Consider the following 18,857-nt stretch of genomic DNA (forward strand, 5'->3'; position numbering starts at 1 on the left):
CCTGAAAATGAAACATACCACTCATCTCCTGCCAGAGTTGTGATGAACTTAAAATAATAAAGAAATATCATTTTTTTCAACATGCCCCCCCATCTTGGAATTTCACTTCCTGAATGATGTGGATATGCACTGAGGGATTTGTCTCAAAATGCTAAAACAATGAAACCTGTCTTCTGTATGCCGCTCTTGAGCTCCAACCGCATGTCTCTGAACTCTTCTCTCCCTGCCATGGCCCCAGTATCTACAGATTCAGTTAGCATACTGTTCTCACACAGTTTATTGATCATAACAAAATTAGAATAAAATAGGTCCAAGGCTTAACTATCCCTAGACCTTTAGGGTTCTGGGAGTCCCTGTGTCTTTTGGATTTCTTTCCCTCTGTTATAAGGGAAAGCTGAATAGGTGGTTGTGTATGGGAAAATGATTGTGATTTAAGAATAAAAGCCAACTAATGGTGAGAAATCATTTCTTTACTATTTCAATTTAATAATCTTACAATCAATGATTAAATGAAGCCTTTAAAACTTTCCATGTTAACACCTTCTATGGATTATTGTGGGGAAAGATAAAACCAGACTCAAACTATCTCCCTCTTCAACCTGCTCCAGCTGAGCATACCAATGTCTGATAACCAGACATTGCCTTAGGTCATGTGGGGGTGTTCCAGAACCAGCTCCAGTGTGCTTAAGAAAGCTGATTGTTATATTTTCAGAGTGAGTATTTATATTTAGAAACTGGAAAATACTACATCAGTTAGTTTTATTGTTAGTCTACATTTAAGAAAGTGATGGAATATATTAATAATGCAGATTATACTTAAAAGTGCTCCAACTCCGATTTCTTTTCTGAGAGGTGGGAAGAGCCATTTAAACATTTGCTAGCATGCCACTGTCTATATGGATCCCCAGTGGAGTCACAATCATATCAAGATCTGGGAATGAGCTTGGAGGACCAGGGTGAGGACTCCAGAGAATAAGATGGTTGTCAGTTGTTCAGGAACTGCTACCTTATTAGCAGAAGCTGTAAAGGAAAAAATATAGAATCAAGGGTGAGTTTAGTTTGGAAGCTTGGCTCCATTCTCCCCCTTCCTATCATTGCTGGAAGATTAGGAGTCAGGGTCTGCTGTTTTCATCTTCTCCCCATCTCTGACCTCCTCTTACCAGAAGGCACCACAGATAGTTAGGAATATCCTGGAGGACATTCTGGACTGAACACTGGTTCAGAAGATCTATAGCCTGTGGAACCTCTTCTATTCTGGTGAGAATTATATGTGATCTTAGTGGCTTCTTGAGCAACGAGACTGTCTCCAGTTCTACTAAAAATGGAGAGAGTGGGATGAAGTGAAGAAGTTGGGGTTCTGGGACAGGATCCTTGCAGGCCCCATGGATGGAGCCTAGAGAAGGATGGAGAGGGGGAAAGAGATTCCTTATTAGGGCCTTGTAGCAAATTAACTGCTTTCTCTTTCTGAAACAGAAATAAATGTTTTCATTTCTTAGAGCTGGGCTTTAGACAGCTCAGATCAGTCCAGCCCTTGCAATTGGCTCCATCACAGCATTAGGAAGGACCTGATCAAACAGGGCAGGCCCAGGCCCATCACTCTGTACTCTACGTCCCAGTCCTCCCAATATCCCAGTCCCACCCAATTCATTCTACATGGCTCATTTGGCAGAACTGGGTGTGTATATTCTATTCCTGAAAATAGCTGGTGTCCTATCACCTTCCACCTTCCTCCACCCCTGTAATAAGGTCTCCAGAGAGGTATATGTGAAGTCCATGAGAATACCAGAATCTAAGGTACAGATTCATATACAGAGCTGGAAGGGATCTCAGAAATGATCTAATTCAAGTCTCTTACTACACAGGTGAGGAAATGCAGGCCCAGAGAAATGAAGCAGTAATTTGCCCAAAGCCACACCTGTGTTAAGTAGCATAGCCAGGATTTGAAACCAGGTCCTTTGAATCCTAATGCAGTGCTGTTTCCCTTAGACTGTACTGCTTTTAGGCCATCCAGGTCATAGGATTCACCATATGCCACCTGTCTTATCTATAGGACCACAGAGGCTTAGAATTGGAAAGAACCTCAGGGGCCATTGAGTCCAACCCCTACCTAAGAATTCTCTCAGCAATATTCCCTAAGAGTGCTCAGTTATCCTCCATTTAAGACCTCAACTCATGGAGAACAAATTGCCTTCTGAGGAAGTCTGTTTGGTTGGAGGATGTGACTAAACCTTGCCTCAAGTCTTTGCCTCTACAGACTGGATCATACCCATGCCTTCTAGACAGAAAGGGTCTGTGTTTTTCTAAAGTTATCCCTAGGAATGGAGAGTGCTCAGTTTCCCTTAGTTATTCCTACTCAAGTCCAAAGGAGTATCTTCCTGAAGCAGCATTACTTCACTGGCTGGGCTCCAGGAATGACAGGTTCTAAGAATAGGCTCAGAGACTAATTTTTAGTTAGTGGAAGTTCCCAGTTTCTCAGTCCTCAGATATTATGTCTTTTGGGACTCTCTCACCCTAGTTCAGGATGCTGCAACAACTAAAACCACTGGATTTGGAGCTCAGAGGTCCTGGATTTGAATCCTGGCTCTTCTACTTACCACCTGTGTGTCCTTGGATAAATATGTTTTTTCTCCTAAGGCATCAGTGGAAATGGAAGGGTTGGGAGGGACCCCAGGGAGCTAATTAGCCTATCAGTGGCTCTCTAGTTCAACCACTGGACCCATAGCTAGTAACTGCCAGGGGCAGAAATTGGATTCCAATTTTCTTTGATTCAGGAACAATATTGTAGTAAATGCCAGCTCAACCTTTCTGACCTCAAATTTGATCTCTCTATAGTCCAATCCAAGCCCTGCCTTGTTCTAGGTCCCAGCTCACCTTTTAGGTAGGCACAGTTAAACTTGCTATATGTTCTTGTGCTCTGTAGCTCAAAATTTTTTAAGCCATTCTTTTGAAGTTCTGAGACACTGAACACCTCATATGGGGGGATCAGTACCTCCTTTTGACGTAGAAAGACTGACAAATGTTCAATAGAAGCCCCTTTACAGGTGTACACTTTGAAGAGGGTCCCTGAGGACCCTGCAAATTTTCTGGCCGTATCCTCTTCCAGAGAGGTTGAAGCAAATTGACCAAAGCGCATCTCCTTTGCTCCGTCACGATGCATCTTCACAGAGACGCCCCTGTAAACATTTACGCAGGATCTTCTTAGGGTTTGAACAGCTCTAGTCAGATAGAAATGAAGAGCTTTGAAATGAAAGTTGTTCATATAAGCCTCCTGGGACTCACAGCATTTTCTCACTGCTTCGTTAAAGGCTGAGTAAATCTTAGGGTTGTTGTTCGTGTAAGCAATAACAGCAATTTCAAATAGCTTCTCCATTCTTTTTTCGCTGTCAGACACAGTTTTCCAAATATTTTCTGCATTTACCCAAGCTTCATCAAAATTTGAGTTCATTGCCCTTTCTTGAGCTAAGAGTTCTTTTGCCTTCATCTCCATAGTTTTTTCACAGCCCACATACTGGTCATCAAAAGCATTGTGTTCAAGGCTAATGACATTTTCTGACAATCCAACTTTTTCCTGGAAAAGAGAATGAAATCTCAATTGCATTCTGAAAGTAATCAGAGACATGAACTACCTGGTGATGAAAGTGCAAATGGACCTAGATGGCCTCTTTTTTTTTTTTTTTTAAAGATTCAGTTTCCCTATCTTGTCTAGTCTGGAAATGCAGTGGCAGCTTTTCTTACTGCTGATTGGCACTAAAGTTTTAGCAGGCTGGTGCTGCCTGCTCTCCCAACACTCTTTCCCTCACTCTCTTTCCCATGGGTTCACCATATTGGTATTGGATTTATTTTGAACACTTCATTGGCTTTGATCCTATTGCAGCTCAGAACTCCAGAGTTCAAGTGATTCACCAATATCAGCTTCCCCAGTAGCAGGGATTATAGGCATTCACCATCATGCCTGGCTTCTCATAGTCTTTGGACAAACATTGGAAGAACATGAAGAGAGGCTGATGAAAGACTGGATCTACCAGAGGAAACTGCTCTGAAGCTGTCAGTAGACAAATGTCAAAAGTTTTTGTTCATCTTTTGCAAAGCTTTTGTTAAGTATGTGGGTCACCTGGTATCCTAACAAAATATGAATCTTGACCAAGAGAACGTGGAAGAGTTTCTGCATTGATTGAGTCCCCTCAGTCTTTGAGATGCAAAGGCTTTGTAGAGGATTTGGTGGTTGTTATTGCAAATTTGTTAAGTATATTGCTGTTTCTTGACAATGGTTAAGTAATATTATTAAGTGGTTAAATGGTTAAGAATGACTTTATCCATGCATATATCATTGAGGAGATTCAGAAATTAAAGGGTAAGGAATGAAAAATTGTCTTAAAAACCAACAAAGCCCTTTGGATGGATGATCTGACTATTGTGAAAACAATCCTTCAAAGGTCGTCTGTTTCCTTACAAATAAACCTGTGTTGGCCTATGTATAACCAAGTAAAAACCCTTCTGTTCTTGACAAAGATGCCAACCTGGAAGGTCTGAGAGCTATCCTGAGGGATGGCCACCAGAGATCAACTGCATTTACCAATAGAGATTTGGTTGACAGTGAGACTCATTACTCTGTCTATGAGCTTGAGTTCTTGACTTTGAAGTAGGCTCTCACTAAAAAGTTCAAAGACTATATGTATGGAACAACACTTCATGTGTAGACTAACAATCCTTTGACTCATAGTTGGACCAGTGCCAATTTAGATACCATTTTCCAGATTTGGGCAGCACCACTAGCCAATACTACTTCAAAATTCGCTACAGGCTAGGAAAACTAATGTGGATGTGGGTGACCTGTTCCAAAGGCCACATGGTAATGAAGCTGAAGTGACACTGAAAGGTGGGAGAGCTGTGGGACTAGAGTTAAGTGGAAGTGTAATTGAGAACTTGGGACTCCCTCCAGATGGAGTTGTTAATTTTGTTTCATTGAACCAATCTTTCTTACCTTAGTTGTCTGTGGGTAACTGGCAGCAAGAGAAGATGGTGGATGAAGTGCTAAAAGAAGGCATACTAGGCAAAAAGCAAGTTAATGACACTAAGGGACTTTTGGTAGGCAGAAAGAATCTTACTGTGGAGAAAATGGCAGAAATAAGAGTTATGCAATGGAGTGCTGAACTGGCCTGGGATTCATTCCGTAGCAGGAAATAGCTGGTACTAATCAGAATATAGTACTCTATGGCCATGAGAGCTCTGTGTAATGGCTTTGGAAATATGGGTCAAGAAAGGATTCTAGAGCTGATAAGAAACAGATCTGCCTGACCCAAGATAGCTTTAGACGCCTCCAAGGAGTGTGATGCTTGTGCTCAGTGTGTGCAAAGGAAAACAATGACAATTCATGCTTCATATTTGGAGAACATAAACACCAGCAAATATTTAAAATTTATCTGCACTGACTTTTTTTAACCTCTGGAAGGAGAAACTGAGAATATAAGCCATATACCAGGGCTATATCTTACCAGATACACATAAGCATTGCCAAGAAGTATCTTTCAGCATAGGGGCAGCCTTCAAGACAATGAGTTCCTCATCACTGTAGGTCTTCTAATGAAGACCAAATGCTGCCTTGTCGAGAATATTGAGGTTGCTAGTAAGGCTTTAGGTAATGGACTTTTGAGGCTAATTTCAAGGTTGTAATTCTACAATTCTGTGAGGAGCTGTGATCTTTCCATCTTCCCAGGAAGAACTTAGGATCAAGAGACCTGGGCTGGAGGAGAACAAGATGAACTCCATCTTGAAGCAACCTTGATAATTAGGACTGATATGACAAGTACATTCTTATGAAATCAAAACCTTGCTTAAGTAGCAACTTGCTTTAGAATGTAAAACTTAGATTATCACAGAATTAGAATGAAAATGTAGAAACTGGAAAATGTTGTTACATTCTTGATGTTTTCCAACTATTGCTTATTTCATTTGCTTTTTAAACCTATACAAATGTGAAACTCCATGGAGAATTGGAACACTGTTCAGAGTGACTTGACCTTTGTTTAAACAAGACCATTTGGGTTTATATAATTATTATTCTGCCTGATTTCTTTTTCTCCCATAATGTTGTTGACAAAATTAGTACAGGAATACATTGGGAAGCAGTGTGGTACAGTGGAGGTCATTCATTGCCTTCCCCGCTTACATTAAACTATTTTAATGGTGTAAAAATTCTGTGACAGATTTTTGGTCAAGTTATTTCCATTTAAAAATTACTGATTTCAAAAACTAATAGCTTAAAACTGCCACCAACCAAATAGTCCTAAAACATTGCTTTCCTCCTGAAACTTTTATGATGTATTGTGATAATGAACTAGTCTTTAAGTATTAAACTTCAATAGCCAATTGAGACAAACTGTTCTGAGACCTTCCTTCTACCACTTATCAATTCTGGGGTGCCAGGTATTGTGTGGAACATTCATTTAGCCTTGTTGGAAGATCTTGTTACCTCGCCAGCTCCAGTAGACCTTCTTGTCAACTGCCTCAGTGACACCAACTGCAATGGTTTGCCTCATAGCAACATGACCCAGAGGAAGACAATCAGAGAAGTTCTCCATACTTGGGCTTGCCTGCAACAATGTCAACTATGCAGCATCTCCAGATTTCAGGAATTTAGGGCCATCTTCCAGTTTCTTACCACAACAATGATCCATCTTCTTCAGTTCAAGAAACTTGCAAGCAAAGTGAAAAGTGTGACAATCTAGAACAGGTGCCTAACCAGCACTGATTTGACTTGCATGGTTCAGATTAATGACCTGTATGGTGAAGCCAGCTGCTTCCGTGTGTGAATTGTTCTTGTTTTTTAGTATTGTTACTTAAGTCTCTTTTTTTTCTTATTTAATATTTTATTTTTTCCCAATTACATGTAAAAACAGTTTAAACTTTATTTTTTTTTCAAATTTTGAGTTCCAATTATCTCCCTCCATTCCCTCTCCCCTTATTTAGAAGGTAAGCAATTTTTTGACCTACAATGCAAAACACATTTCCATGTAAGTCATTCTGTGAAAGAAAAGACATATAAAAATACCCAAGAAAAATGAAGAAAAGTACCTTTGATCTGCATTAAGACTGTACCAATCCTTTCTCTGGAGATGAGCAACACCTTTCATCATAAGTCCTACAGAATTATCTTGGATCATTGTATTGCAGAGAATAGCTAAATTATTCATAGTAGATTATCATATAATATTGCTGTTAACTGGGTACAATGTTCTCCTGGTTCTGCTCATTTCACTTTGCATCAGTTCATGTATACGTCCTCATAGTATATCTTAGTGTTTAATTTTCCCACATTCCCTTCAACATTTGTCATTTTCTTTTTCAGTCATTTTAGCCAATCTGACAGGTGTGAGGTAGTAGCTCAGAGTTGCTTTAATTTGCATTTCTCTAACTAATAATGATTTAGAGCATTTAAAAATATCACAATAGATAGCTTTGATTACTTTGTCTGAAAACTGTTCATATCATTTGACCTTTTATTAATTGAAGAATTTGACTCAGTTTTCTATATGTTTGAGAAATGAAGTCTTTATCAGGGAAACTAACTGTAAATTTTTTTTCATGGTAATAATTACTATGTACTTCCATCTATCCTATTTCCCTCTGTTTATCCTGCTCTCTCCTTTTACTTTGCTTATTCTTAAATGAACTTTTCTTCTGACTTTTACCTCCCCAAAACTCCCCTCCCTTCTATCAACTCCCCTCCCTTCTCTTATCCCTTTCCCCTCCTACTTTCCTGTATGGTAAGGTAGATTTCTACACTGAATTGAATGTATATATTATTCCCTCTTTGAGGCAATTCCGATGAGAGTAAGATTTGCATGCAAGCATCCAGAAAGATATTTCAATCATTTTTGGCTGCTTGCAGTATTTTCGCTTTGACCTGGGAGGTCTGGAATTTGGCTACAATATTCCTGGGAGTTTTCATTTTGGGATCTCTTTCAGGAAGTCATAGGTAGAGTCTTTCAATTTCTATTTTACTCCCTGATTGTAGAATATCAGAGCAGTTTTCCTTGATTAACTTCTTGAAAGATGGTGTCCAGGCTATTTTTTTTTTTTAATCATTACTTACAGGTAGTCCAATAATTCTTAAATTATCTTTCTTGCATCTATTTTCTAGATCACCTGTTTTTTCAAGGAGACATTTCACATTTTCTTTTATTTTTTCATTCTTTTGATTTTGTTTGTTTCTTGATGTGTCATAAAGTCTTAGCTTCAACTTGCTTAATTCTAACTTTTAAGAAATTATTTTGTTCAGTGAGCTTTTGTACCTCCCTTTCTATTTGGCCTTTTTAAGGAGTTCTTTTCTTCAGTGAGTTTTTGTATCTTTTCCTATCTGACCAATATTGATTTTCAAGGCATTCTTTTCTTCATTGTATTCAGTGGATTTTATCATTTTGACTATTTTATTTTTAAAAGTGTTATTTTCTTCAGTATTTTTATGCCACCTGTTCCAAACTGTTGAATTTTTTCATGATTTTCTTGCACCACTCTCATTTCTCTTCCCATTTTTTCATCTCTCTCTCTTATTTGATTTTCAAAATCCTTTTTTAGCTCTTCCATGGCCTGAGACCAGTTCATATGTTACTTTGAGGCTCTGGATGTAGGAGTTTTGACTTTTGTTATCTTCTTTTGAGTGTGTTTTTTGATTTTCCTTGTCACCATAGTAAATGATGATTTCTATGGTCAGATTTTTTTTTGTTCATTTTTCAGCTTATTTTTTTTTACTATAAACTTTATGCCAAAGTGGGGCTCTGCTTCTCAAATGGAGGGGGCACTGACCCAAGCTTCAGATTTTTTTCTACAACTGTTTTAAGAGATAATTCTGGGCATCTTGAAGTTTTTTGGCTCTTCCAGGGTGGTGTAATCTAGGAAGAGGTATGTTTACTACTTTCCTCTACTGTATACTGGTTTGTGAGTGACTATAAGCACTCCTTTTGACCCTAGAACTGTGACCTGGGTTCCAGCTCCCTTGTGGCCTCAAGCTCTGCTGTGCTAGTGGTCTTCCTCACACTGGGCCTGTGACCTAGATCCAAGTGACCCTGATCCAAGTATAGGCAATGCAAAAGAATCCTGCCTCTGGCGCCAGCAAAGGTACCCCTGTTAATCTCCTTCTGACTTTGATCCCCTTACTGTCTGTGGACTGATAAGTATGGAAATCACCACTGCTGCCTCTGATTCAGCCACCCAGGAGGGCTGCTCCTGCTTTTCTGGTGCCTGGTCTGTGCTGGTCTGGCCTTCACTGGACTTCACTGTACTCTCATCCTAGAGCAACAGATTTTTTCTGTCAACCTTTTAACCTGTCTTGGGCTGGAAAATTGTTTCACCCCATCTTCTTGTGGGTTCTACTGCTCTAGAATTTGTTTAGAGTCATTATTTAAAGGAATTTGTAGGAGAGCGCAGGTGAGTCCTTGCCTTTTCTCTGCCATCTTGGCTCTGCATCCATGGATCATTCTTGCTATCACTAATCACATTACCATGGTGGATATCTTTGAGAGTCATGTTCTTGACATTGAAACCAATATTATTCCCAGGCAGAGCCTCACTTCCTGATGCATATCAACAGATTTTACTTCAATTGTAATATTGACTGGAGCAAAGGTGACCATCATGACTGGTTTTAGAACACCAATCTCCATATGGCCAACAAATGCACCACCAATAATGCCAATCTTGTAGACATCTTGGAGGGGTAGACACAGGGGCTCCTCAGCTGGATGAGTTGGTGGCAGGATGTAATCAAAGCTTTAAGCAATAGAGTTTTATTAGACTTGCCATCCTGACATGTGACTTGTCATCCTTTGTGTTAGAGCTTGACTCCAACATGTTGTCACCATTCAACCTGAAATTGGCACAAAAGCTATTGTGTCAGGGTTGTAGCCAGTTTTCTTAATAGGGGCACTAACTTGATAATTTCCTCGTATCTCTTATGGTTATGGGAGGTCATTCACTGGAATCCATTTTGTTGACACCAATAATTAATTATTTCACACCTAATATGTAGGTCAGCAAAGGGCATGTTCACAGGTCTACCTATTCAGCTTAAAAAAATCATCAACACCACCAGCAAAAATGAGGACAGCACAGTCAGCCTGAGATGTGCCTGTAATCATCCTCTTGATAAAATTTCTATGTCTGGGAGCATCTTTAATGGTTGCATAATACTTGCTGGTCTCAGATTTCTAGAGGGAGACATCAATAGTGATGTCGTGCTCATGTTCAGTTTTTAGCTTATTCAAGATCCTGTCATCTTAGAAGGAGCTCTTTCCCACCTCAGCAGCCTCCCTCGTGAACTTCTCAGTGGTTCTCTTACCAATTTTAGCACATTTGTAGAATAGGTGGATGCTAGTGGTGGACTTGCTAGATTCTATGTGTCCAGTGACAATGATGTTAATGTGAATCTTATCCTTGCCCATTTTTGTGGAGGTTTAGTGATGGTTTTCACAACATCTGTGTCCTGGTTGCAAACGCATTGTGAAAAAGCATTCATTGTCCTTTGAGACAGAGGTCCTAGGTTCAAGTCTTACATCTGAGACTTTGTTGTTAAAATCAAGAATTAATATTTTAAGTGTCTTTAGCCTGGTATATTTATTTTCTTTCCTTCCTTCCTTCCTTCCTTCCTTCCTTCCTTCCTTCCTTCCTTCCTTCCTTCCTTCCTTCCTTCCATCCTTCCTTCCTTCCTTCCTTCCTTCCTTCCTCCCTTCCTTCCTTCCTTCCTTCCTTCCTTCCTTCCTTCCTTCCTTCCTTCCTTCCTTCCTTCCTTCCTTCTTCCCTCCCTCCTCTTTTTTCCTTTTCTTTTCTCTCTTTTTTCTTCCTACCTCTCTTTTTTCTCTCTCCTCTTCTTTGAATTAAAGAAGTAATCACCATATAGTGTATACTTCCCAGAGAAATCAGAACTAAGGATTAGATCAATGGTAGAAATGTCCTTTACGTTGTCAGGGACCAAATCAAGAAATTAGATGTCTCCTTTGCCTACCATTTACTTGATGGAAAGTAGGAATACCTTCAATTTTCCCAGATGATAAATTTTCCCTCAAGGCTACCTTGACATGAATATGCCTATTGTTCTATCTGGTAAGTGAAAACCTAAACCCACAAACCATGGAGCATTGTTTCCCATTGCTGGGGAATCTCATCTTTTTATTTTGCAATTAGTATAAAATGTGACTTGGAAATTATTTGTGTTAATAGGCTTTCTAACTTGTAGATGGAATCATTTTGGTCAGAAATCTTTCCAATCAAAATCTTATATATTAATAAATTGTGTCTGACATTTTAGCTGAAATGCAGGTTGCTTTTTCCTACTGAAACCTCTTAATCAATCTGGCTCTCATTTTCCAGCCAGGAAAAGAAGAATTCATCTCATTTCCAAATATTCTGTCCCTTCCTCTTGTCTGAGAAAGAGATTCCTTGGCCTCAATCTCTTAGTCAAAATGGCACTGAATGAATATGTCAGAGATGTCCACTAGGGTCTTCCATTTGTTTGTATTTTTTTTTTAAATTTTATTTTTCATTTTTAACACAGTTTATAACAGATAAAACAATTCAAACTTTTGGTCAGGTGATACTTCTTTTTAAAGCATTTACAATATGGATCAGAAAAGAATTTTTTTTTAAACATTAACCAACTGAGACAGGAATAATATTTATGTTGCTAGCTTCACAAGCTCTTTACCTAATTGTTTCCACAGTATTACTAAGAATTAAAGGATTGTAACTTACTGTTGTTAGTCTTAAGTCTTATGCCTAATAGCTTAATTTTAGACTTAGCCTCAGATGTTCCCCTACCAATAATCTACAGTATAATAGATCTGATGTTAAGCTTACAAACCTTTTGACTATAGGAAATTGCCACCAAGAGTAGGGACATTGCAGGGATACACTATCTCCCCAACTTCATATCAGTACCAGGGCGGATTAGGTTGTCCACTTGCATTCAGTCAGGCTTAAAGTTGCCAGGTGTCAGTGGGGAAATTGAATCGGGAGAATCCTACCTTATGCCAGGCTGGACAGCCGTTCTCCCACCCTTCCCATGAGATCACCTTTTGCAGTTCATACCAGCATCTCACAGGCTTACTGGCATCATGGATTGGAGGCCAGACAGCCTTTCTTGCTATCCATACCTGGAGTTAGACTGAGAAGAACAGTCACTTAATAGTCCCATAGCATCTAAAAATGACAAGTTCCAATAACCAGGTTTCAAATATGATTATAATTTCACTTTGGCTAAGGAACATCTTTTGAGGCAAGTCTTAAGTGGCTTACATGTCTTTCTATACATGTTCTAGTTCCTAATTAAATTAAATTATTAAACTAAATTAAATTAAATAATAAAATCAAATTTACCATTAGAATCTTAACTTTTCCATCAATGTCAAATTTTACCTGAGGTTACCTTCCTCTAGGAAATTTAGACTGAAATTCTTTTCCCCAAACTGAAGATGTCATTGATTTATTCTCAGTAATTAATTCAGTCAATTGTTTTAATATTAATTACTTTTACCTCATTTTGTAACATCTCCAATTTTTCTCCCCATCACTCCTCTCCCCCCACTTCCTAATACCTTGCATTCTGATTACTCCTTCCCTCAATGTACCCTCCCTTCTAGCACAACCCACCCTTTTCTTATCCCCATCTTCTCTGTTTTCTTGTAGGGCAAGATAAATTTCTATACCCCATTCTCTGTATTTTTTATTTCCCGATTACATGCAATAAAAATTCTCAACTTTTGTTGTTAATACTTTGAATTCCAACTTCTCTCCCTCTCCCCTCTCTCCCCAGCCCCACTGAGAACACAAGCAATTCAGTACAGACTAAATATGTGTTGTTTTGCAAAAGACTTTCATAATAATCATGTTGTGTAATACTCATTATATTGCCCTCTGTCCTACTCTATTCCCCCTTATGTTTTTCCCCCACAATTAACCTTGTCTCTCCTCAAAAGCGTTTATTTCTAGTGACTCCCTTCTCCCATTTGCCCTCCCTTCTAACATTCCCCTCACTCCATTTGTTACCTCCTCTTCTACTTTCCTGTGGTGTGATATAAATTTTCATATCAAATTTAGTGAGCATGTTATTCCCTCCTTCAGCCCATGTGTAGAGAGTAGCTTCATTTTTCTCCTTTTTTCTCCCTTTTTTCCTTCATTGAAGAAGATTTTCTCCCTTTTTTCCTCCATTGAACAAGATTTTTCTTATCTCTTTTATGAATTATAGCCTGCCCCATTCCATTTCTCCCTTTCTCTTTCCGGTATTTTCCTCCTTTACCCCTTAATTTTTATTTTATTTTATTTTATTTTTGTGTGTGTGGATATCATCTTTTCTGATTCAACACACCATGTAGTCTCTATCTGTTGTTAAGCGGTTAAGTGAAGCTGGAGTTCTTGGACCCCTAGAATTTGGGGAACATAATCAGTGGAGTCTTGAATTAATGGCAAGGATGAGAGATCTCTCTCCAGTGTCTTTAAAGGCACAAGAGACCTTGGGAGAAGGAGTAGAAATGTCATATACTTGGCCTTCAGACAGAGAGAGTCAGAGTAGTTACTGTTACACTTGATTAGACAGATCCATTGCAAAGACTGGGCAGCTAGGTGATGCAGTGGATATAGTCCTGGCCCTTCAGTCAGGAGGACCTGAATTCAAATCCAACCACAGATACTTTAGTAGCTGTGTGACCCTGGGCAAATCACTTAATCCTATTTGCCTCAGTTTCCTCATCTACAAAATGGCCTGGAGAAGGACATGATAAACCACCTTAATATCTTTGCCAAGAAAACCCCAAATGGGGTCATGAAGAGTTAGATGTGACTAAACCAACGAAACAATAACAAAATTGCAAAGACTGAGTCCTGGAATTCTCATGCTTCCATTGGTTACTTGTGCTATTATCTAATCATTCTCAGTGCTTAAAATTCTTCTTTTCCTCTAACCTGAATTCTTCTTGTTTCACTTAATCCCATAACCTGTAATGTTTTTTCTAGTAGAAATTAATTAAATTAAATTTTTCTAGTAGAGATTAAGCCCTTTAGAGAGTCCACTTTCATTTTTTTTTATCTTTGTATCCAGATGCCTAGCATGGTGCTTGGTACTTAATAGGTGCTTAATAAGTGCCTGTAAATTGGTTTATACTAGTCACCATACTTGGAATAGGAAGAGTCACTCAGACCCTGGGAGAAAGTTACATAGTAGGTGCTTGCTCTGTTTTGTTCGTTTTCCCATCAGCCTTGGCACTTACAGATGGATGAACCCTAGTTTCTTTGCCTGTCTCTTCATAGGTATTATATTCCATTTCTTACATTCATATCCTGGCTTTTTTTTAATGGCTGAACCCTAGAATCATCCTATTTTGTTTCCCTGGGTTGGAAATGAGGCAGAGTGTATGTGGGTAGCATGAAGTACTCACTGCAGATATAATTAGCTGAAACATCAGGACAGTTACAATGGAGATGTCCCTTGTGTGCTTCATACGGGCGTTTGGTTCCTGTCCAAGATCTTGTAGGAGTTTTCTCTTCTATTCTGATGTTACCTTTGAAATTGAAAAAGAGACTTTGAAAAAGTAGCTTCGTTTGTCCTAGTATCAAATACAAACATCTTTGATATTTAAAGTACTTCTCAATCTGACTCCAACCTATCTTTCTGGACTGGTTTCTTATGACTCTATCTCGTGTACTTCACCTTCCAGACAAAAAGACTTACTTGACATTGTATTTCCTACCTTTGTATCTTTGCACAAGCTGTGTCTTGTACTTGAAGTGAACTTCACCTTTTGAAATCCTTAGCTCATTTCTAGGTTGATCTTAAGCTCCTGCTCATCTGTGAAACATTTTCCTGATCTTGAGTTGTTTATACCCCCTTTAAAACGCTTTGTATATACTCTATATTGCTTGCTTTATTCTCCTGGTCCTCCATGAATTATGTTCATGGAAGGACAGGGACTGTATCAGTTAGCATAAGTCTCTTTGGGAGTTAGCCCTTTGTGGATACACAGATATATTGTACCTGGTTTCAATTCAAGTAACCATTTAGAAACCTACTTCTACCCTAGCCACACTCTCCTTCTTTCCTCAGCTTTGGTGAACTAGTAAAGTTCTACACCATCCTCTTCTCTTGATTATCTTGCCTCGTTATCATATCGCCAATTGTGCCCTGCCAAGCTTTAGCTTTGGATCACTCCTACTCTTACCTTGTCTTCTCACCTACACTCTTGCTGTTGGATAAAGATGAATAAAATCATGCAATCATTCTGATTGGATCCACTACAACTTTATGTAATAGAACCTCAACCAGGCCATCAGTGCTCCTATACAATTCTACTATCCCAACCTCATCAACTTACTATCGCATTTACCACAGTGCTTCTTCTAAACGTTTTTATTGGTCTTCACATCTCCCAAGGCTCCCCATCCCTCCAGCCTCATATCTAAAAACTTTGTCTTGTATTTTATAGAAAAAATTGAGGCCATTTGCTGTGAACACCCTCTTTTCCTCTCTTTCGCATCTCAGATGCCTTCTGCTACTTCTTCACCTCTGCCTCAAATAAAGAAGAGATCTTTCTTCTTCTCAAGGCAAACCCCTGTTCAAGTGATCACCTTCCATCCTGTCCCCTCCAGCAGATTTCCCCCTCTATCATTGCTGCTCTCTTACCGGTCTTCAATTTGTCATTGTATACTGGCTCCTTCCCTACTGCTTACAAACCTGCCCATGTCTCTCCATCCTCAAAAACCCTTCACTTAATATTTCAATCCCTGCTAACTCTTATCCCATATCTCTCCTTTGTTTTTGGCTAAACATCTTGGGAAAGTATCATCACTTTTTCTTGTAGAATTATGATTTTTATATTAATCTATGTAATGTGTAATGAATATACTAATAATTTTCAAGAATTACCTTTTCCAGTTTGTAAGTCAGAGTTCCCAATGCAACTTGAAATGATCAAACTTTGACAAGGTTCACAATCACTGGCACCCTTCTGTACTTGAAGGGAAGAAAAATCAGATAGATAGAAATAGAACCTCTTTCCATTATGGAACTCTGATCCTGTGACCCACCATGTAATGACCCCTAAAGACTTGAACAATACTGTTCCCACAGAACTTCAGGACACCTGTATGTTAATATTGTGGAATCTGTGACCTGGTAGTGGGAAACCACTTTGGCCCTGGGAACACTTGTTTGTAATACACCTCCCGGCCTCCTTTTCCACTTGTGATTTACGTATATAATCTCTGTCTTCACTTCAACAAGATGGGATTTTGATAGGAGAATTCTTGATGTACAAATCTGTTCCTCATCATGAAACAAATTAATGAAATGGCTACCTGACAACTGACACTTTGTCTGTGGTCTGCTATTTCATCATTCTCAGGTTAGAGACTGGCTCAGTAAAATCTTGTTAACATTAATTGATGTCAGAAGTGGGATGGAGTGGACATAGGACGAAGACTTCAGCTCTCCAGTATGGGGGACAAGGGACAGGCACCACTGGATCTTTTTCCAGAATCCCAGCTGAGCTTGTCTGGCAGGTTCAATGATCTCTTGATTACTGGCCCAACCTTTGATGAAGCCCACCTTTCACTGTGAGGAATGTTCTTGGGGATTTTTCTTGGCTTGGCTCACTCTGATAAGCCCTGTTAGCACATGGATTTGGCTTGGAGTGTATCTTTTTTCCTTAAAATGTAGGTCTGGCTATGACCTGCAGTTTTTCTCTTCTCTTTTATAAATGCACTTCTGAGTTATGGACTGAGACTTTTATTTCTGCACAGTGGTAAAATTTATGTGTGTAAGAGTTACTTGTGTGGTAGGTTTTGTATGCAGTTAGACGGGTTGAAATTTAGTTTTTAATTGCACACTTGATTAGAGTTGTGGAATGTTTACTCTTACTCAAGTGAATTGGTATTCCAACGTGGAATATTTGTATTTGTATACTTATATTTTGTGTATTTTTGTGGTTATATCCCCTTATAGTGCATTTGTGTACTTGTTAGTTAAGTGGTGCTATTCTCTTTGAGTGTACACCTTTAAAATGGGACAGATATGTGGTAAAGGCATGGGGAAAGATACAGCAATTTCTGTTAGCAAACGTCAGAATGAACATGTGCCTTTCAAATGCATAAGAAATATGGCTTTGAGTGTCCCTTATATTGCCAGGACTGGGTTGATTTGACTAGTGATGACCCTAAACTTTGCTGGTCTCACTGGGACATCTTTGATAAGACCATATTAGAGTATTTAAGAAAGAAACTTGTGAATAAGGAAACTCAGTCTATTAAGTGGGGCAGTTATAATAAATGGTACTCAAAGGCAAGAAAAAAAGAGTATAGGTCTAAATTAGAATCAATGAAAGAAAGGATTAAATCATTTGAAAACCTTCTTCTTAACAACCTCCAAACTACCCAACTCAAAGTGCAAACCAAAGTTCTACTAGGAAACCCTCCTGAGGAGAATGGTTTGATTGGGACTGATGATTTTAAGCCCTGGCAATGTGGAGACTTCCAGGCTATTGCTAAGATGTGTCCCAGACCCAGCGGCGGATCCCATAGGCTTTGTTAAGCAGTTCTAATTCTCCCTATGTTCATACAGACCTGAGTATCTGGATCTGTATTAACCCGGGGTTGTCTGAGTCAGGGAAGGGGAGAGTAGAAGTTGGTGCTGGAAAATACCTAAGAAAGCATTGAGAGACCCTCCCTGCAATCACGATCACTCAACATGACTAGGCTCCAGGGAGGCCTGGCAGAAGGGGTCACAAAAAGAGGGGGATATACAGGAGATGCCCTATTTCCCCATGACTCCTGTTGGAAAACCCTCTGCCTTCCTCACTGTCCTCCCCTGGGGTAAAGAGAATATCTCAGTTGTGAGATTGCTAATAAGATCATGATAGCCCGTATCTCAGATCTACTTTCCCTTTTTATTGGAGAGATCAGAGCCTTTCCTCTTTTTGTCCTAGCCACTTATTAGGATAGCCCACTATTTTATTTGACCCAGGAGGGGCCACTTCCTTGTGTCCTTTATCCCTGACACCTTTCTCAACCCCTTCTGACCATCCAGCTCTTAATTAAGTTCCCTCCAACCTGTGGGCTTCAGATGTCAGTGATATTGGGTCAGTTATCAGTGCCCCACCTATTGTTGTACAGTTAGCTCTCCTGTTTGATTTATTCACCTCTGAGAAAGAAGAGAATGGAGTTGGTGTGAACACATTCAATCCAGCCACTTATCTACCTGAGACTTTGGCATATGACTTTGGGGTGCGATGGAAACATCAGGACTTCCTTACCTCCTCAGAACAGCCCATTAAAAAATAGAAACAGGTTTTCTGTCTATTAGACTATTTACTTTTTCCCTAGACTCTAACAGTAATTAAAATTCCAGGGCACAGTCAAGAGAACAACATTCACAGCCATGGAAATGACTTGGTTGACCAAACAGTGAGAATTGCAGCTTCAACTCCTCAAACTCCTGAGGGAGTGACTCTTATAGTGCAGGTCCCTATGGAACTTGCACTTCACCCCATAAACTCCTAGCCTAAGAAAAGAAGAGACAGCCACTGCCCAGAAAAGAATGCTTATCACAAAGCACGTGCATCAAAAGCAGTATCTGAAGTAGCTGATATCTGGGGTAGACGACTGCTCCCTAGACCTTGGGATGAGAAGATGACAGCAGATGCAGACCACTGACTCAAGAAACTGGACATGGCCTGAGCTTTGTAGCTCCTTCCCCTATGAACTAAGCCTTCTCTTTCTTCCTCCTATAGCAGTCTCTGACCATTTTCTGAAATGCTTATCCTATTCCTATTCCCTTCACTCTGGTCAATAGGCTTATATGCCTTACTTCTGTCGAACCACCC

At 39.4% G+C, this 18,857-nt stretch overlaps 1 protein-coding gene across 1 annotated transcript; it reads right to left on the reverse strand.

Annotated features, from left to right (window-relative positions):
- Positions 1–919: 919 nt before the first annotated feature.
- LOC140507641 (ecto-ADP-ribosyltransferase 5-like) lies at positions 920–14,483 on the reverse strand. The gene is made up of 3 exons (XM_072615651.1): positions 14,421–14,483; positions 2,872–3,568; positions 920–1,020 (listed from the first exon to the last, which is right to left on the reverse strand). The coding sequence occupies exons 1-3, from the start codon at positions 14,481–14,483 to the stop codon at positions 920–922; spliced, it is 861 nt and encodes a 286-aa protein (XP_072471752.1).
- Positions 14,484–18,857: the final 4,374 nt, after the last annotated feature.

The sequence above is a fragment of the Notamacropus eugenii genome, chromosome 5, assembly GCF_028372415.1.
Source record: "Notamacropus eugenii isolate mMacEug1 chromosome 5, mMacEug1.pri_v2, whole genome shotgun sequence".
Lineage (NCBI taxonomy): Eukaryota > Metazoa > Chordata > Mammalia > Diprotodontia > Macropodidae > Notamacropus > Notamacropus eugenii.